The sequence below is a fragment of the Panthera tigris genome, chromosome B4 (genome assembly GCF_018350195.1).
Source record: "Panthera tigris isolate Pti1 chromosome B4, P.tigris_Pti1_mat1.1, whole genome shotgun sequence".
NCBI classification, from domain to species: Eukaryota; Metazoa; Chordata; class Mammalia; order Carnivora; family Felidae; genus Panthera; species Panthera tigris.
In genome coordinates this window covers 113,952,455-113,972,423 of record NC_056666.1, presented here as the reverse complement: position 1 = coordinate 113,972,423, position 19,969 = coordinate 113,952,455, and the positions used below count along the sequence as shown (strand labels likewise).

Below are 19,969 nucleotides of genomic sequence, written 5' to 3'. Positions count from 1 at the left end.
AAGTTCCTTTATTTCTTCTGCCACTTGAGAAAAAGTTCTGCCACAAAATTCTAATAACACTAAGTTCCTACAAATCAACTTGGAAACGTCTAAATGTGTTTTTCCTAGAAAAAGTGCCAGACATCAATTTTATCTGGCAACCATCAAAATACATCAGACCACAAAACTATACGTTCCTGGACCTCACAAGACGCACGGCAAAATTTCCTCCAGCCAACCGAGTGTTCAGCTGCAACTCTGCAGTCTACAACATGGGCAACAACACTGAAATTAACCTCTGCTACCAAGCCAGGTAACACGCCCCCCTCCCCCCTCCCGCAGAGGGATGGGTGGAAATTTCAAATCCACCTTCTCAATTTCTGGTGTGAGATTACACAGGATTATTCAACTCGGCATCACACTAAACTCACTTTCACAAAAAAACAAGCATAAAGTCCAAGTAATGGAATTTTTATTTGCACATTCTGTTATTTTATATGAAGACAAATGACAGAAAACATGGGAATTTAAGTAAAAGACCAATTTCCTAGAATGTCACGGTTGGTAAAACGTCTGTAACTGGAGTATGGCATAATTGATGTACACGGTGACCTCAAGAGAGGAAATGCCTTTGGGATCTATCAGTCATTTATTCAACACCTAAAATGAAAAACATAGTGGGGATTACAAGGCACTTTCCTGAACAGAATTTGCCATCTAGCTAGACAAGATAACACTACAAGAGTTCAGAACAATGTAGGATTGACAGGTGGGGGTGGGGGGTGGGAACCAAGGGACAGTGATCTTTATGTCTCTCCATACTGCTTTATTTTTTTCAAAACCTTGCTACATGTCTGACATTAATAAAGGTTTAAGAGTCGAACATCAGTGATGGAAAGGAAAGGACAGATGTGGCAAGGAACAGGAAGAATTCTGCTCTAGCCAGAAACTTGATGGGGGAGCAGGGTACACACAGATCTCTCCTTCTGCCTATGTCCCAGATCTATCAGCAAGTTCCCGCTGTCTCTAGAATCTCCCCCAGATTCTTCCTCCTCACCCTCTTCCCTGCCACTGCTTCAGGCTGCCCGCCCTGCTCACAATCCCCTTCCTCTGGTATCTGAGTTCTGACCTCTTTTGACAGCCCAGCAAAGACCATGGACCCCCTGCTTGGAATACTGTTTTGAAATTAAAAAAAAAATTGGAATACGCAGATCACAAAAGATGAATTCTATTAAAATGCACACACCAAAATGTTTTATTGGTGATGTGACAGGATAGATTTTATCAATTCGTTCAATGACAAGATGTAGCTGTGGGTCTACTGGCTACAGGATTTTCAGTTTAGTGAAAAATGTAAAGGGTATTTTGAGACAGCAGCAACAACCGTACTGTGATATCTATATACTATGTAACAAAAATTCCTGATTTCTACTGGTGACAAACTCACGTCTTCTCTTTCTTTTTCCATTTTTTTTAAGTTTATTTATTTATTTTGAGAGAAAGGGTGGGGGAGGGGCAGAGAATCCCAAGCAGGCTCCGCGCTGTCAGCACGGAGCCCAAGGTGGGGCTCAAACTCAGGAATCCTGAGATCATGACCTGAGCTGAAGTCAAGAGTTGGATGCTTAAACGACTGAGCCACCCAGGCGCCCCTCTTCTGCTAATTCTATTGTGATTCGTCGCCTACATTTATATTTGAAGGAAATGCTTGATTTCACATAGAGGTTAATGACAAAAACAATTTTTCACATCTGAGTTCGCAGATCCCAAGCGTTCTGTCCAGGGATTTCTTGCATCTTAATCTTGGATTAAGAAGTCCTGATCTAGAGATCTGCTCCTCCTGACCAGCAGCCACATTGCCAGTAAATCTGATGTTATCGTTCTTCAGCGCAAAAGTCTTCCACAGCTCCCTCACTTCCTGGGGCAAATGCAAACTTTTTTTGGAAGGCAAGCAAAACCCTCGGTGCTCTGTTCTCTGCTCACCATCTGGGGCTTATCCCCCAACTCTTGCAACCCCGGTGCCCTGCCTGTAGCTCAGGCCAACCCATTCTTTCAGTGCCAGGTCAAAAGCTGCCTCCTCCCGGATGCCTTCCCTGATGTCTTCAAGCAGACCCAGGCGTGTCTTTTCCGTCTCCACTGCTCATTGCACAAACCTCATCACAGGGATTATTTTACTGTGCTATGGTTGCCGCCATGTGTGTTGTCTTTCCACCACCGGCAATCCCCTTGAGGTGGAAACTGTTTTTTAACTTTGTGCTGGACCTTGCCTCATGCCTAGCACAAAGAGATGCTCAGTAAATCTCTGATGAAGGATTGAGTGAATGAAGGACTGAATAAATGAAAGAGATAAATATAAAGAGGGAGAAATCAAAGATAAAGCTACAGGTTGTTGGGGCGCCTGGGTGGCTCAGTCGGTTAAGCGTCCGACTTCAGCTCAGGTCACGATCTCACGGTCCGTGAGTTCGAGCCCCGCGTTGGGCTCTGGGCTGATGGCTCAGAGCCTGGAGCCTGCTTCCGATTCTGTGTCTCCCTCTCTCTCTGCCCCTCCCCCGTTCATGCTCTGTCTCTCTCTGTCTCAAAAATAAATAAACGTTAAAAAAAAAAAAAAGCTACAGGTTGTTTATTTATGTTTGAGAGAGAGAGAGAGAGAGCGAGCAAGAATGGGGAAGGGGCAGAGATGGAACCTGATGAGGGGCTTGAGGCTGGGATCGATGGGGGCGGGGGGGGGGGTGGTGGCGGGGAGGGTCTGCAGGGAGGATGCTCAAACCCACAAACTGTGAGGTCATGACTTGAGCAGAAATCAAGAGTCTTGCTTAACTGACTGAGCCACCCAGGTGCCCACATAATGCCACAGTTTCTGATCTGGATTAATGTAGGAAAAAAAAAAGAGAGAGAGAGAGAGAGAGCTAGAGAGAGAGAGAGAGAATGAAGGAAAAATTGTGCTCATAAAGTTTTAAATTAAGTACATGTACAGATTCTAATTTTTTCAAAGATATTAACTCATGAATACAGCAGAGCATAATTATCCACTCAAACACACCATTTATTCTAGTATTCTTATTATACATACATGTGCTACAGAAAAAGATCCAAACTAGAAACAGGTTGCATTCTGAAACAAGGTTTGCAAACCGGTCGTCTGGAGTTTAGAACACAGTTTCCCTCAGAAGCAAATTGAAATTAGTAAGAAGGTGCCCAATGTATCTCACAAGTCCATTTGATCTGTAGTGTGCCTGAATGTCTCCGTGTTTAACTGAAAACCAGTAGAAATAATACTGTTCAATACTGTTGTAATATAGCCAATTGGACAAAGCAGCAAGAAGCGAATGGGAACATTATTTATCCTGAATATTGACATTGGAGAAAAGACAGGTTTAATTTTAGCAGGCTGAGGAAGCCAGGAGAGATATTTACGAAGATCAGAAGGAACTTCTGGTTATTTCAGAAGCTTTTGAGGGAAGAAGCCTTGGCTGTTTAATATGTATAATTTCACTTCAAGACTGAAGACGTTTCCTTTTGGCTCAAGGGAAGGAAAGAGAAAAGCTATTTTGCAGTACTTGAAAACGTTTTGGAAGACAAAGGGGAAGGAGGAATGGAATTCGAGAGGTTCTGTGTGTCCTATAAAGGTTACCTGAGGTCGAATTATCCAAAATAGAAAAAAAGAAGCAAGCTTTATAAGGCATGGTATAAGTGGGGGGTTGTTACTGCTGCTAAGTATTTCTGGTTTTCTCCCCATCCTGGACACAGGGGAGGGCTGGACCACCCGGCCTCCTTGTGTCTGAGTGGCACCCCTTTGCAGAGTGCTGGCCAATGAGTGGAGAGTAGAAGTGACAAGGCAATTAAATGCCAAGGAGAGATCCTTGGGTTTCTCCTTTCCCACTGGCTTAGCACCTCAGCCACGTTTTAAGAGGTGACTCCTTTGGATGCCTGGGTTCTGAAATGACTTAAAGAAGAGCCCCCCTTGTGACACATGACAGACACGTATAGACAGGGAAATCTGTTAAGATATAAACCGTTGTTGTTTTCAGTCACTGAGAGTATGGAGATACTTGTTTCGCAGCATAACCTAGCTTATTATGACTGACACATTGTTCTTACACTTTACCTCCAGGGAAATGAGAAAGGCTAGCAGGGAAGAGACAAGCGGTTATGGCTGCCCTGGTTAGACATCTAAAGGAGAACAGAAGAAGGGAGAAGAGGTGTCAGTCAGATGGAAGCGATCTTCCCCAGCTGGTGCTCAGGGTTTGGGGAGATCTTGTTTTACTTGGAAATTAAAGACCCGATAATACCATAATTACAAATTGGGGAGACAGGGTCCTAGCCTTCTTGCAATGAACTACGTGCTACTAGAAGGCACATGGCCTTGCATTCATCACTGAGGTACATGCTAGGTGGAGGCCTCAGAGCTTAACAGCATTTGTAAGCTTGAGAAAAATGACGCAAGAGTGAATAAAAGCAGGGATTCGGGAGTCATACTGGCCTGAGTTCAAATCTTAGCTCTCCCTCTTAAGTCACTAAATCTCCTTTTCTCTAAAGGAGATAAAAACAGAATCGACTTCAAAGGTTTGCCGGGAGCACTGAATGAGGTCATATTTGTTAAGTGGCAAAAGCAGTGCTTGGCATTACTAAATACTCTAGCTTTTTCGAGTCTTCTGGAAGCCCAAGAGTTGGTTTGTTATAGAAAGGGCACCTCATTGTCAGGTCCTGAACATAACAAATCCCACGGCCTACGAAGTGTCGTTTCAAGCTGGATCTCGTGGGAGCTCTCAACCATTACTAAGCTCAGTGACGTGCCTCTGCCTATGACAGCTGCACACCCCCATCCTCCTAGGCTGTCAAGATCAAAGGTGCGCCCCACTTTAAAACAGATGCAGGAAAATCCAAAGATGCAAGATGGATAGATTGGGGCAGTATCCATCATGCTCCAAGATTCTTTTCATTTTACCAAAGAATCCAAGAATTCCAATAGTATTTTGCAGGTTTTTTTCATTTCTTCTTCTTCTTTTTTTTTTTTTTTAAATGAATTGCTTGACAAAGAAAAGGAAAAACAAAGCTCAGTGGTTCCCTTGTCCATGAAGGAGCAATCAGAAATGAGAATAATCTATGTAGGTGGGAAAAAGGACTTGTGGAAACACATCTGTTGCCCGCAACTTTCTAGGGGCACATCTATGACACTGGTCAGGGAGCAAAGCCAGCCCTCCAGGTCCTTGGTAATGAAAATTCATGCAGAGTTATTGGGATAATAGAGGACACATGTCAGATTCCTGTTTCTCCAGCACAACCAAGATCTACAACCCCACATTCAAACTCCTTGATTACAGGGACGCCCTCAAAGATCCACAGCCAGGTGAAAACACAAAATTCTTCTAACCGGGATAAAAATGGAATCAATTGTCTCCAGCTGTGAAAAAGTCCACAGTTAAAAGGAAGTTACTATTTTTTCAAAATAAATGAAAATATATTATGGCATAGAGGTAACAATCTACACTATAATTTAAGTGGAAGCTGAGACGCCACAAAAATGCGGAGCCTGCCTCTCCTAGGGCCGCTCCCACCCCAGTGGGAGAGAGATGGTGCTCACATCTGTGCACGTGGGGTACTTTATCAGACGGCATCGAAAAGAATGAAGACGCCAAGCTTCTCATTGTACAGATGAGATAACCGAGGCCCTGAGAGATTCAGCGTTTGGCCCCAGGTCAGACAACCAGAAGTGGACCCCAAGTTTACCCAGTCCTGAAAGAGGACTTCAATGACCTGCATTTTGACTTCGTTCCATACTTTGCAATTGATTAAATTCTTTCCGACTATCTCTCGACTCAGGCAAAGCAGCCCATGATGGGAACGGCCACTATCCCCTCAGGCAGCAAGGACTGCCCTGATGCCAACAAGACCCCGCGTGACTGACCCCAAGATGAGGCTCAGCCTGACCTTTATTGCCCACCTGCTTGTACTCACCGACCTTCTCCCCCTAGTTTCCTTACACAAACCTGGAAATATTTTCAGCACTTTGGAGTCAGTCTTTGAGACACTAGTCTGCTGTCTTGACCTCACCGAAATAAGTTCCTCATTCTGCCTTTGGGTTTTGTCAGCAGCGAGTGGCCAAACCTGGTGTGTGTGGGACGGGGACCCCCACCCCCACTCCGAGCTGGTGTTCTTGCACCCGTGCACGCTGGATACGGTCATAGTTCAAGTTTCTGCTGCTGCATCACCACCTCCTCCTTTCCTGAGGATGGAATCTGCCAAGTACGTACCCCGCCTGGCCAGTGTGGAAGCCCACCTTCCAAGGGAAGCATGTGCCTGCAGGACCTAAAGCCCCAGACTCCAGGGCAACTGTGAGCCTGCAGAGGAGGAAGGGGGTCAATGGCTGCCCCCTTCTCCATCTTCTGCCAATCTTGCCTCCTCCTCTCCCCACGCCTAGCAGCTCACACCTGCCTAGTCTCCTTAACTCTCCACTCTTGCTTTGTCCAGGACATTTTCCAAAGGGGCTCCAGAGGGATGATATAAAACACAAACCTAGTTTAGCTACGCCCCCATTTAAAAAGCTTTTATCCACTTGCCCTCCAGATAAATCCCAAGCTATTAAGATCTACAAGATCTACCCCCAACTCACCCCTACCCTCCTCTCCAATCCCTCAAAGAAACGCCTCTGTCACCGAGGAGTCTAAAGACTCCTTCCTGGGGCACCTGGGTGGCTCAGTCGGTTAAGCGGCCAACTTCGGCTCAGGTCATGATCTCGCGGTCCGTGAGTTCGAGCCCCACGTTGGGCTCTGTGCTGACAGCTCAGAGCCTGGAGCCTGCTTCAGATTCTGTGTCTCCCTCTCTCTGACCCTCCCCGTTCATGCTCTCTCTCTGTCTCAAAAATAAATAAATGTTTAAAAAAAAAATTAAAAAAAAATAAAATAAAATAAAGACTCCTTCCTGCCCTTTAATAAGCAGACACAAGGCACCTTCCTCTGAGGTCCTTCTCCAACCCCTCAAGGCAAGTTGATGGCACCTTGTCCACAGGTAACTCTTATTGCCTTTATCACAGCATTTTACTATACATTGTTCACAGAATTCAAGCTCCTATATGGGATCCTAAGACACAGAACTGAGCTTCAGAGCCCCCCCAAAACCCTGGGTTTAAACCATGTTACTGGAAAGCTGTTTTCTTTCTCCAAGCCTCAGTTTCATTTTCAATAAATGGGGAAATCCACACCTTACCAGTTTGTTGCAGGGATTAAATGGAATGACAAGGCAAGGCATAGAAGGTACAAGAGTGTTGACTAAGTTATCTCTTCCCCTGGGCTATAAGAGTTCAGTAATGCAAGAACAGGTTTTTTGTTTTCTGGTTTTTTTTTTTTTACTCTTTTGTATTCCTCATGAATAATACAGTAGACATGCATTAAATGTTGGCAGAATAAAGGGGAGAGGGAGAAAAGCAAGTGAGAAGGGAGGGAGGGAAGAAAGGAGGAAGGAAATTAAGTAATGAAATGAACGAACGAAGCTAGGAGCAAAAAAAGACACCCTGATCTGTTAGAGCTAAAAGAGGTATTTTTAAATATTAGTTATAGGACTTTGAGAATGTCCTATTGCTCCCTACTAGGAAACTCTGACAAGATATCTGCAGACACTAGGAAAAGATCATCAAGAGACCGGCCCATCCACCAGAAAGCAGTGTAGTTCAATATAGGATTGGCGTACAGATTTTAATGTATTCCTCAATTTGTTCATTCCTACTCTGGTCTAAAACACTGGACTTGTCACAAAGGAGGATACAAATAAGCTGATCTTACCGTCAAGAGGTCTCAGTTATAGAGTACCAATCATCCAGGGAGGGGGGGCAGGGAAAGCCTAATTTGTTGTGTCTGCCAATTGCTGTGGTGTAACTATTCCCACCGTGGCTGAGTTCCATCTACCAATGATTTACTCATAATTATTTAGCTCACAAAAAAAAAACCCTATGTATAGTGGTTCGCCCCCACCTGCCTTTATCCACAGGGGATGTATTCCAAGATGGCCAGTGGATGCCTGAAACACGGGTAATACCAAACCCCAATATATATACCAGGTTTTTCTTATCCATACATTCCTATGATCAAGTTTAATTTATACATTAGGCACAGTACGAGATAAGCAATAACATAGAACAATTACAACCATATACTGTAATAAGTTTATGTGAATGTAGTCTCTCTCAAAATATCTTACTGTACTCACCCTTCTTGTGATGATGGGAGATGATAAAATGCCTACATGAGGGGATGAAGCAAAGTGAGTGACAGAGGGATTGTGACATCTCGTCTGGCTACTATCTATCTTCTGACCCTACATCAGAACGAGAATCATCTGCCTTAGGAACCTCGACTGGCTAGCGGTAACTGACCCAGCCGGAAGCCAGCAACTAGACGGTGGGTAAGAAGTCACGGCTGTGTTTAACAACTGGCACTCAGGAGCCCTCAGCCGGCCACGGATTCTCCATCCCTCTTAGTTTTCTCATTCCTGCCATCGTTTTAGTTAACTCTGTTTTTTATTAGTATCCTCACTGCCTGACAGACAAGGAAAATAGATCAGAGAGGCAACTAATTTTTCTGTCAGTGGTTCTAGCAAAGGAGATTGAATGGGGAGGAAGGTCAAAACTATTAGCTACGATATGTTCATAGGTTTCTACTATCCCCCTTCTCTCTGCCCCGGATTCCTGCAGATGAGTGAAGACAGGTACCCTAATCAAATGCGCAAAACACGAACACACTTTCTGACCGAATATCGACTTGACGGCCGCAACCTGGAAACAGAAATGGGGAGAAAGCAGCTGTGTTGGAAACCTAAGAAAGGTCGCGTTCATCGAGATGGCAGAGGGGATATGAAAATGGGACTTCTCTGGGTAGAAATAGCAGGGAAAATATTTTTCTGAAAGTTACAGATAACAGCAGCTTTCTGGACCCAAATCTCAACAGGAAAAAACATACCAAACTAATAAGGGAGAACTGTTCAGCAAAACATACATCTTTATCTTAACATGGTTAGAAACCGGGGCGACATGGAAAAGTTTTATGAAGTTCTGTGATGAAGTCCCACTCTCTCAGCTGTAGGAAAGGTGTTCCCTGGGTGGTATTTATGCTTTAACAGAAGAGGAAGGCACTGGCCACATTGCCTTCCCCCTCCCAGTGTTTGTAAGGGAGGCGGCACCCCCCTGAATAACACGTCACAAAATGTGCTCCTGACCTCCAGGGGAAGTAGAGGGTGCAGTTCCGAGGAAGGCTTGTCTATAAAAGCGGTTTTCTTTTTATGGCTCAGCAAATGTCTTTTGATGTGAACCCCATTCTCTGTAACCACACTTCGTCTGATCCCGAGCTCCTGAAGGAATACCCTAGCCCTGCTCCGTGATTTCAGCTTACTTACTGTCTAGGCATTCGGGATTCCGGGGCTTTTAGAGGCTACGGTGGCAACAGCTGTTGCTTTATTTCGGTACTAAAGTTAAGCACCCTGAACTCAAGCCACACAGAGGAAACATTAGAAAAATCAAAACTATGTGAAGGTGAGTGAGAATACAAGAAAAAATATGCCTCCGCAGGAGGAAAGAAACACAACTATCACAGACTCATTCTCAAGGAGGCGAGAAGGGAGGGATGGAAGGCACTCCCACTCCGTTCAAATGAAGTGCAATGTAACAGTAAAGGAGCCTCCAGGATTTGACATTAAGAAAATAATAACAAACACATGCACGTAACAAGTGTGCATTTAGGGCTGGCTACCTGTTTCACAACCTGAAAGGAATCAGAGAGAGACTGGAGACAGATTTAATCTCCAGGTATTCGAAATTACCCAACTCAAGGAGAATATAATTACCCTCTTTCACTGGAGTAAATAAGGCTGGGCAGGGCTGTGTCAAATGAGCTAAAAGGGCAAATTTATGGCACAGAGGGCAGAAAGTAAGGCAGGAATTAACTGTGCCATTATGCCCATGAGCGGACAAAAGAAAGAATGGGCTCCACTGGTGAGGACAGGAGGGTGGGCAGTGACCCGGGCACCCACGACTGTGTGTGAGTCACATCTGGCAGAGGCAGAAATGAGATCATAAAACAACATGGATGGCAGGTTTTCGATCTTCAAACAGCAAATAGATTAGAAGCGTTGAGGAGTTAAAGTTAACACACAACTCTAACGTGGATTGAGACGTCACGAAAACCAGCAAGGGTGGATTCTCCAGGGTGGGGTGGAAAGAGCCGAGAACTGGTTATTACACCGCATGCATTCCAAAGGCCTGCTCTCCAAATTTTCAGAGGAAGAAGAACGTGATGTTAAAAGCACTGTAGGGCTTGCACACGCGGGGTGGAAAGGTACAGCTTTTATGAACACTGAGCCCAAGGCCAGCCTATCCGGGCACAAATACCAAGTCCACCGTCGATTTGCTGAACTGCGTGTGTGCCCACGCACGCACAGGTACGCTCAGATCTGTTGACCTCCCTGGGTCTGAAAATTCTCTTCAGTGAAATGCCGGAACTAAACTCTGCGATCTGAACGGTGATTTCACGTTTCAAAATTCTAGGAAATAAACCATCGGGAGAAGTTACAGGCCTCTTAGTAAATGAAAGGTCTAGGATGAACGATAACCCTTTTTTGCTCCAAAACACAGAACTGAGACAATGACCACAGAGGCAAGACAGGCCTCAGCCCAGCTGTTACATGGAACCACAGCCACTCAACCCCCACTACCCTGTGCCTAAAACCGACAACCGAGAAGGGCACGGCCTGGTCTCAGGACATTCCATCCCTTGGATTACTTCATGACGTCTCTGTCTCCTACCCGCCTACCAGGGTACAATTTTCTAAAAGCAGAAAAAAAAAAAATCCTTCCCAAGAAAATAAACACTCCAAACAACTGTCCCATTCTGTTACCTATTTGGATTACATAATTACTATGAAGTCAAGACTTTCTTACTGACATGCCAAAAAAGAACTCTCAGCTCCTAAGTTGAACTTTTTCTCCACCGTTCAAAGCTCTAAAAACTAAAACCCAAGTCCCTAAAAAGCAGTCCCTAGCGCCCACTACAATGGAATAAAAACCCCCCTGCCTCAAATCTGCTCAGAGTGGAAACTCACATCAAAATATCTTAAGTCCATGGAGATCTAGAAGTTCGTGTACTCTGTTCTTCAACAGTAAAAACAATAGTACAGACCCTCACTAAAGGCCCAAAGTGCCTCCATAGGGAGAGAATACCGGCTTTTTTCCTGGCTCCATTGAGGATAACTTAGTCAAGTGTACCTTCACCTTTTCCATTTGCCCATCTATAAAATGGGGCTACCAGTAATTGGTAACTGGCATCATTTGCCCACAACCAAGCAAAATAGTTAACCCTCGGGGCACCTGGGTAGCTCAGTCAATTAAGCATCCAACTCTTGATTTCCACTCAGGTCATGATCTCAAGGTTTGGTTCGTGAGTTCTAGCCCCAAATCGGGCTTCATGCTGACAGCACAGAGTCTGCTCGGGATTCTCTCCCTCTCCCGTTCATGCTCTCGCTCTCTCGCAAAATAAGTAAAACTTTAAAAAAATCTAAGAGGCACCTGGGTGGCTCAGTCGGTTAAGTGTCCGACTTCAGCTCAGGTCACGACCTCACGGTCTGTGGGTTCGAGCCCTGAGTGGGGCTCTGTGCTGACAGCTCAGAACGTCGAGCCTGCTTCGGGTCTTGTGTCTTACTCTTTCTCTGCCCCTCACCTGCTCATGCTCTGTCTCTCTGTGTCTCTCAAAAATAAACAAACATTAAAAAAAAAATTTTTTTTAAGTTAACCCCTTCCTCACTTACCCCTACACCAGGAAAAAAACTACTGGGCCAAGGTGATTCGAATCCCACAGAGGACATTAATTAAGGTACCTGTACTTTTCCAGTTGGGGCAGCAGTGAAAAGGCTGAGGGTTCCTTTTATAGCCTGTCGTAACTTGTTTGTCTGGATCAATGTAGAAATAGCAGCACTTTGCTCTTCATAATTCCTCTCCAGGAATACAAAGCGCTAGGATATTCCTGGAATGCCTCCTCACTCACAAATTGTAAGTCGGACCTCCTGCAATCACTGAACTTTGCTCATACGGTCGGTGTCAAGATTAAATGAGATAATGCATGTAAAGAGCTGAGCAAGAACTAAATAAATGATGTTAAAAAAAAAACCCACAGCGAACCACCACACACACACACACACCTGCCCCCACTAAAAAAAGGACTATCTCCTGATGCTTATCAACTTACTTGGAATAGGGAAGACTGAAATGTAAGGTAATCGTTCCACGGCACACTCTAGAGATCTTGGCTAGCCTCTGGTGTTCTCATAGTCAGTCACCTGCTAGTAGTAACGCCAAGAACTTTCCACAATTCCGTGTGCTCGTTCATACCCCAGCAGTCCCGTCCAACTCTCAACATCAAGAGGCATCAGAGAGTTTGAACCAATGGGAACAGGAATGCAAAAGACCTTATAGAAAGTCCAAAGCCCCGGACATTGATCATGTGGAAGTTTTGCCAGAAAAGCCAAATACCCCACATTAACCGTTTAGTGGGGGGGGGGGGGCCCGGAAATAAAGTGCAGAATCTAAACATCCTAATGAAAAAGTCCACATCTAGACCAGCCCCTAAAAGTAGAGCTCTTCTCTAAATTTTAGGCTACAAATAAACTCTTCGTAAGGCACACCTAGCCATCTTTGCTGTTTGGCTGTGCATGGTTATATTGTCCTTCTAGGCCCAAAACCGTTTTTCAAGAGCTTCATGAAAATACGAATATTTTCATGACGAGGGATATGCGGGTTTTACTATGATTTATAACTGAGTTTTACAATTCACTTGGGGCACACAAGACATGCGACACTCACTTTGCCAGTGACACGCCGAAGAATGTAACCAAGCAGGACATTTTTTTTTTTTCTTTTTAGAGACGGCCAAATGAATACTGTCTGGGCTCTACATCTGCAACGGTCATGAGGTGGTGGCAAAAAGTAAATAGCCATAAAACTTTGATTTTTTATTGTGTGTTATGCCTATCAACCCATAAAAGGCCAGGATACGTCACAGTTTTTGTAGTTTCTAAGCCATTTTTTGGGGAAACACACAGGGCGTTAGTGTTAGCTTATTCAATCGGTAAAAAACCAGGCCACTTGAAGGCACTTGTACTTTCTAAGCCACGCCTGCCAAATGTAAAGGGCAAATGCGCCCCATAACTTTAGGGAAGGGTAAGTCACGTGCTACCTCTTGCTGAGTGGTTGGTTGATGTCACATGACAGATGTTTTTACCACACCTGGCTAGTACCAGGAACGAGTATGTTCCCTACAATTCAAAGTAACAAGTGCAACTTGTAAAAGTCAAGTATTTTTATTTAATACATTCTAATCAAATAGTAACAGCAGTAAATAAACACTTTGAAAAACAGGCAAGTATCCCCCTATCTCTGGAAGAAAATTAAGTCGAAGTATTCTACATGGTAGAAGGGAGAGACCAAGTGCTGATGTCCGTGGTCAGACAATTCAAGGACAGCTTGGAAATTTCTAAAGCCGTTTCCCAAAAGTCAATGGCAACAGGTTGGGATACGGCTACTTCAAAGGATAAAATGTCTGTATCTACATGGTTTTATTAACAGGGATTGAGTTGCACCTGTATAGCACATTCTTGTCTTTAGCCTTAAAGGAAAAGACAAAGTCTTTTCCGTTTGCACCAGTTGGAAATATTTCTGAAATAAGGCTCCCTTAAAATGGATTACTACAGTACTCATTCACATGAGAGAGTTCATACATGTAGTAAAAAGTCAAATACAGGATTTCATGGTCACTTTTTTGGTTGATTTGGTTAATTGCATAAAAAGGAGGATAAATACTCACAAGCAGGATCTGTTTAACAAAACTCCTAGGTACATCAAGAACGCAAAAACAGAAAACGTCCTAAAGTAGACTCTGATCACCAGGCATGTAAAATTAAAGCTAAGCCTGCGTCAGTTTTTTCCTTCGACTTCTTCAGTGCTCCTGCGCGGAGTTCTCGCTCTACCGCCAGGGTCTGGGCCTTCTACCTAGCAAACAGGAACCCTGGGAAGGCAAGGCATTCTGATAAAATGTTCCTTCAGCCTCTACTCAGGACATTTTATTTTTACCTTAAAAGGATCAGCTGGTCTTGGTCAGCCTTAGGGAAAGGAAGCATTACTCAGGTGAAAACATTTGGGGAAACTTTAAATACCTAGCTACCTCCTCACACGTTTAAGTTAGATGGACTTCAGCTGTTTTTAGAATTCCGAGTAGTTATCCAGAGTAGTGACTCAAGTTTTGGTTCTTTTTTTTTTTTTTTTTTTTTTTTTAAATACATAGCTGCATTCGGAGATACTCTATAGGAGGCATGTTTAGAAAAAGAGAAACACTTATACCTGGAATTTATATTCTTCCAAGTAATCTTTTAGTCTTGTTGGTAAAGGCAGTCCCCAGATGGTGCCGGTGCATTTGTTAATGGTGAGTCTACAGAGATGCTGCAGAGGCGGGGCTGATGTGTAGAGCGGTTTGGTCAGATAAAGGTGAACGGTGCCGTTCCGGGGCGCTTCTGGGCCTGTCCGCTTATCCTTGCACATCTGAACATAGTAGTCGATCAGATGAACCACACTGTCAAACTGTTTAAGCTTGGATTTGACACATATGATAGAGTCCAACCTGAATTTCCCATCTTGGTATTCGATTCGCAGATTAGTTGGTCCAGCTGATGTTTTAACAGATATTGTTAGTAGGTAGTCTGAGTGCGAGCTATCTCTAATCAAGAAAGTTCCTTCTGGTGCCTCTTTTAATTTCTCTTTGGCTTCATTAACAGTCATACTTCCCCAGTACCAACCTGGGGTTTCCGTTCAAGAAGAAAAAGAAGAGAGGGTAAAATAGTTATTATACAGAATTTCTTAAATAGGGCAAATACTTGGCAACAATTTTTCTAGCTCTAAAGAGAAGTGCGTGACAGTTTACCAGAGACTACCATAAATATTTTAGGTAGACATCTAATGAAAATGTGGGTTCCTTTTTATGAACACAAACTGCGAGCCAGTTTTCTTCTTTAAAAAGTAACGTTCGGTAGCCCTTTAAACTCTCTTGAGATTTTCTCCGAAGGACACAGAATTTTGCCATAGGACACACTGGCTGAGAAAGCATGATGCTTCTAGCACCGTTCAAGTGAAATCAAAGTAAATTAGAAATAACTCGGAAGTTAGAAATAAAAGGCGTGCCCTTACAAAGGTGGAAACCCCAACTCCTGGAATCCCAGCAGTTTTGTAATCCCAAAACTTCTTGGAAGACTCGCGACCACCCTCTCCCTTCCTCCCCAAATCCGTTCATGGCAGAAACTCTGTTCAGAGACCTTGGAAAGTACTGCTATTTCCTTGTTTTTGAAGCGCGGTTCTACTACAACAGCTTCTGTTTGTTGCTTTGGTTACAACTACCATATCAGCCACTGAGAAATGAGGGAAACCCCAACTGATAAGAAGTAATTCAAGTTTACAATCCGCACCTCCTTTGGACTTTGCCCTAATCCAAATCCCATCACAACCTTCCGTCTCCCCAGCGTTCTCCATTTCATCTGCCTGCACCATCCCGGGGCCCATCTCGTTTTCAAAAACCACTTCGAGCCATTCTGCATAAGAAGTCTGAACAATGCGCTCTTCCACCCCACCCCCCATCCCCCACCCCCCAAATTGCTCGGGTACCTGCAATCTGCCGGTCCGCCCCGCTGAGGGAAAGTCGGTGGTCCACACTCAAAGACCGAACCGCAAGTGACTTTTCCCTCTCTCTAGTACTACCAAAACTTCAATTTTGCCCCAAACGTAAGCTTTTGGGATTCAGATTTTGAAAGCTTGCGTGGTTTGCCAGATTTTTTTTTTTTTCAATCTTCTCTTCTTTCAGACGCCGAGAGACGACGGCGGGCCACGCAAAGCACAGGACTGCGCTTGAACCAAGCAATAACTCTGGGCGCGCAGCCCCTCAAGGCCGCGCTCTGCAAGGGGCTTCGCTGGCCGCCTTCCTCCCGGCCCTGCTGCAACCGCCCGCGCGGCAATCAGTCCTTGGAACTTGGCCGCCAAGGTCCCGGGCTGCAGCGGCGGCTCGGCTCGGAAGCCGGATGCGGCTGAAACTGCGGGCAGCGCAGCGCCCACTGGCCGCCCTCGTTCCCCGCGGAAAGGGAGGCGCCTGGCTCTTTCTCCCGCTAGGGTTCAAGCCCGTGTACCGACCCCTGAGCAGCTGCGGCAAACAGCTGAAGGCTCCAGCTCCCTGAGAGGCTATTTCCAAGCAGCCCTTCTCGCGTTCTGCCCACCCCTAGGCCTCTGGGTCCCCCGAGAACCACTTTTCTTTCGCATTCCCAAGGGTCCAGGGCCGTGCGGACATCCTCTCCGCGGGCCCCCGCCCTGAGGCGGGGACGGGAGGCGAGGGGCTGCAGTTCAATCCCATTCTGCGCTCTGCACCGCGGCCCCGCTTCCTAGCCGCGCTCCGCGTCAGCAAAGCCCCCAACCGCGTCTTTGGGGAAGCGACCCTTCTCGCGCGCGTCGCGGCTGGTCGGCTCCCTACCTGTTTGACTGAGCTCCCGTAGGGCCTTCGCCAGACGCGCCGCCTCCGGGGACGGCTCTTCCGCGGACCCCGCGGTCCCCCACTGGCTCTGCGTCCCTTCCGCGCCATTCCCGGAGGACTCGAGACACCGCAGGGTCATGGGAGAGGGGTCACCGCGGCAAAGACAGGTGGCCGCCCGCGCTGGGATCAGAGAGGGGCACGCGTCCTTCTTGGAAATCAGTGAGAACCCCAAAGCAAGTCTCTGCTGGGTATCCGAATTGGTGGAGGGGGAGGGGATGGGAGGCTTCTGGCGTTTCCTCCCCAGGTCCCAGTGGACGGACGGCAAAGTCCCCCGCAGGCGCGGTCACCCACAGTGTGCCTGCAAAAAAGAAAGTATGGGGTTGGGTCGGTCCAAATTGGACCCCTGCGTCTGGGACTGTGGGTGGGAAGACAGACGTGGAAAATCCCGGGGACTCCTCCGCGTCTATCCTCCCGCACCATTTAACCCCAAGCATGCAGTGACTGCCCCGGCCCAGCTGTAGAGAAAGGAGGATAAAAGAGAGAGCAGCGATCCAAGACGCCGGAGTTGCAGAGGGGGAGGGGGGAGGGACAGGATAAGGGTGGGGAACAGGGTGTCTTCCCGCCCAGGGCTACTAGCTGAAATCGCAGACTAGCAAAGACGAGTCACCTGCGGGTATGGTGGTAAATAGGCCCTAGTCAAGGACAGACAGAAAAATCGCAAAGGAAAGAACAGGAGATATCCCCAAATTGGCACCCCTCTATCTCACACTCCGCACAGCCCGGGGGCCCCGGGACGAAGCACCCTGAGCCGCCAGCCCGGGGCGCCAAGGTGCGCGAGCTGCCGCACCCCCGCCCGGAGGCTGCCTGGCTCCTCTCTGCCCGCTCCCCAGCGCCCGCTTGGGGTAGAGTTGGGGGGCTCCCCGGGCTCCGTGGCTGCCCCTCTAGTGGCCGGGCGGCGGCGGCTGCTGCAGCCGCCGCGGGCGCTGTCGAGGAATCGGCCCAAGCGCGCAGCCCTCGCGGGGGCTCGGAGCCCGGAGCCGAGACCCGGGCCGGGGCAGAACGGGCGGCTGCGAGCGCCGCTGGACGTGCAAGACAACGAACGCCGAGCCCTTACCTCGGCCTCGGCCGCAGCGTCCACACCAGGCAGCCTCCCCAGCGGACATGGGGCGGGGGAGTCGGGAGGGGCCAGGGAGAGGAGGGGTTTCTGCCCGAGTTTCCCCAGTTGACTTTTAATTTGGGAACGAGATGCCTGGGGATGCGCTCCGCACTAGCCAGAGTTCTCTGCGCAGAGGGCAAACAAAAGCCCGGGGGATCTTCGCTTGGAACCCCCGAGCTCTGAAATCCCCCACCCTGGGCAGCTGCTGGCTTTCCCTCCGGCTGCGACCAAGGAGGTGGGAAGAAGAGAGGGAGGAGGAAGGAACTAGGGCGGGAGGCAGGCGGGTGGGGAGGAGCGGCAGATCAGGTTATTAGGATTATTAATTTGGATGGCTGTTTGGGGCGGGGGAGTAAACTCCGGAGACTTCCCGACGCCTAGAAGGAGCCGAAGAAAGCAGGCAGTAGCGCCCGGCCGCGGGGCAGAGCCGAAGCTCGGACTCTCTCCCTGGCCGCTCTGAACTGCGGAAGCCAAGGCCGCCCGGAGCTCGCAGCCGCGCCCCATGCCCTCCCCGGCGACCCTCCATGGGGAGGAGCCTTCGGGCTCCCGGGTCCAGTACCTGCCGCCAACCCCCAACCGAGCTCCTCCGGCGCCCGGGTTGCGGGCGCAGGGGATCCTGAGGCTGTGCGCACCGGGCCCGGGGGCGCACTGTCCGCGGCCCGCGCAGCGCCGGTTGCGGCGGGCGAGGAGGTTCATGCTTCAAGGGAAGCCCAAGGCCCGTGAGCCGCGGTGGCGGCGGCCAGACATGGCAAGAGTTAAACGTCTGTCCCCGGAGCCGGGTGTGCGCGCGACTTCCCAGCCCCGCGCGCCTCCCTAGCTCCCCGCCTCCCTCCCCTGTCCGCGCTCTCAGGGCGCCCCTCCCGGCTGCTGCGGAGGCCGCTTTCCAGGAACTTTCCAGGAATCCGTCTCACGTGACCGCGGCCCCCGCTCCTGCTTTAAAGAGGCTCCGGCGCTAATGCGCAGGCTTCAGGGAAGGCGGGCTCATAGCGCTCGTTGCGGTGCTGGGCGGCGCGGCTGCCCAGGAGTCCGCCCGCCTCTGACCGCACAGCTCCGAGTGCTCCGAGGCGCGCACAAGCCCCACCACCACCGCCGTCCCCGCTTCGGCGGCCGGAGCCTGACCCCCACCGTGTCAGCTGTGCGCGGGGGTCTGAGGACCAAGCGATATCCTCGCCCAGCCGCGGGTCTCTGTCTTTCCCACCCGCTCCGCGCCTTCTCGACGTGACCCTCCCAACTGCACATTTTGTGAAAGGGATGCGGGAGAGGCTGGGGGTCCCCGAAAACGGCCCCTCTCGCTCTACGGCACATTAGTGGGGGTGGGAGAGGCCCCGATCCAGGCCCCCGCGCTCCCCACCGAGAGCCGGAGGGAGCGGACCGAAGGCTGTGCCCTCGCCCAGGTCCTAGAAGGCAGCCAGCGAGCTGAGAGCGGTGCCTCCTTAAGCGGCGCTAGCGGCTCTCAGTCTCCTCCCCCAGGCGCTCCTGCTCTCAAGTCTCCGGCAGCAGCCCAGTCGGGCTCCTCCTCCCCTCCTCCCCCTTCCCCTCCTCCCTCTGTTCGTAGTCTACACGGCCCCACTGTCTCCTTCCGCTGGCAGACCCCGCTCACCTGCTCTGACTGCTGAAGGGGCGCCCTTACCTACGCTCCCGGGTCGTGCTGGACCGCTGGCCTAGGTGCCTTGCAGTCCCGAGAGCTCTCGTCTTGGCGATGTCTCCCGCAGGGCTAGCGCCCAGGGACTGGAAATTCGGAAAGATCTTGTCACTCCCCTGCCCGGAGACCCTCACCTCCTCCCACCCGATTGAAGGCCACCTGGACTCCGTTGGAACTCAGCTCCTCGCCTGCATGCCCGCCTCCAAAGTGTGACCTACTTTTAAAAAACCATTAGCACTCACGGGAAAACCGGATCCCAAATTTCGATAACCATTTTTCTTTGAAATACTATTCTATTGCATCACTGCTCAAAAGCTTGAAAGGTCAATGGCCACTTTCAGTTGAAGCAGGGGCTAAGGGGAAGTTGGGCGAGGAAGGGGGAGGAGGCGTGGGGGAGGCCGGCTCACAAACCTTGCCTGGTGTCCCCCCTGCTGGCCCTAGGAGGAAGCGTAAACCAGCTTCCTGCCTTCCCGGACAGGCAGGAGTCAGGCAGGAATGATTCTCTCAATAATTTTCCTGCTTTTGAGTAAGTAACTATGCAAATGATAGGCAGGTGAGCCAGGAAGTAGGGGCGGGGGGGGGGGGGGGTGGCGGGGGGAGGGAGGCATTTCCAAGCTAACAAATGACTTTGTCAACAATAGAGTGGTGTGGATGGAATCGTGTTTT

At 48.6% G+C, this 19,969-nt stretch overlaps 1 protein-coding gene across 5 annotated transcripts; it reads right to left on the bottom strand.

The window, feature by feature from the left end:
• Nucleotides 1–468: 468 nt before the first annotated feature.
• On the bottom strand, nucleotides 469–19,479 carry SOCS2 (suppressor of cytokine signaling 2). 5 transcript variants are annotated; one of them, XM_042992895.1, is made up of 5 exons: nucleotides 19,292–19,479; nucleotides 16,509–16,866; nucleotides 14,345–14,796; nucleotides 4,082–4,146; nucleotides 469–639 (listed from the first exon to the last, which is right to left on the bottom strand). In XM_042992895.1, exons 2-4 carry the CDS (start codon nucleotides 16,645–16,647, stop codon nucleotides 4,102–4,104), a joined length of 636 nt encoding a protein of 211 aa, XP_042848829.1. In that variant the 5' UTR covers nucleotides 16,648–16,866; nucleotides 19,292–19,479; the 3' UTR covers nucleotides 469–639; nucleotides 4,082–4,101. The 5 variants fall into 5 exon arrangements, with proteins under 5 accessions (XP_042848829.1, XP_042848828.1, XP_015394567.2 ...); XM_042992894.1 differs by lacking the exon at nucleotides 19,292–19,479 and adding an exon at nucleotides 18,221–18,745; XM_015539081.2 differs by lacking the exon at nucleotides 19,292–19,479 and adding an exon at nucleotides 17,623–18,156.
• Nucleotides 19,480–19,969: the final 490 nt, after the last annotated feature.

What these genes read in the sequence shown, in the direction of transcription:
- SOCS2 (XM_042992895.1), bottom strand. Translation starts at nt 16,647, where the DNA reads ATGACCCTGCGGTGTCTCGAGTCCTCCGGGAATGGCGCGGAAGGGACG. An exon ending in ACGGGAGCTCAGTCAAACAG is followed by an intron (nt 14,797 to 16,508) that starts GTAGGGAGCCGA and finishes CGGAAACCCCAG; the next exon opens with GTTGGTACTGGGGAAGTATG. An exon ending in TGGAAGAATATAAATTCCAG is followed by an intron (nt 4,147 to 14,344) that starts GTATAAGTGTTT and finishes GTTCTCCTTTAG; the next exon opens with ATGTCTAACCAGGGCAGCCA.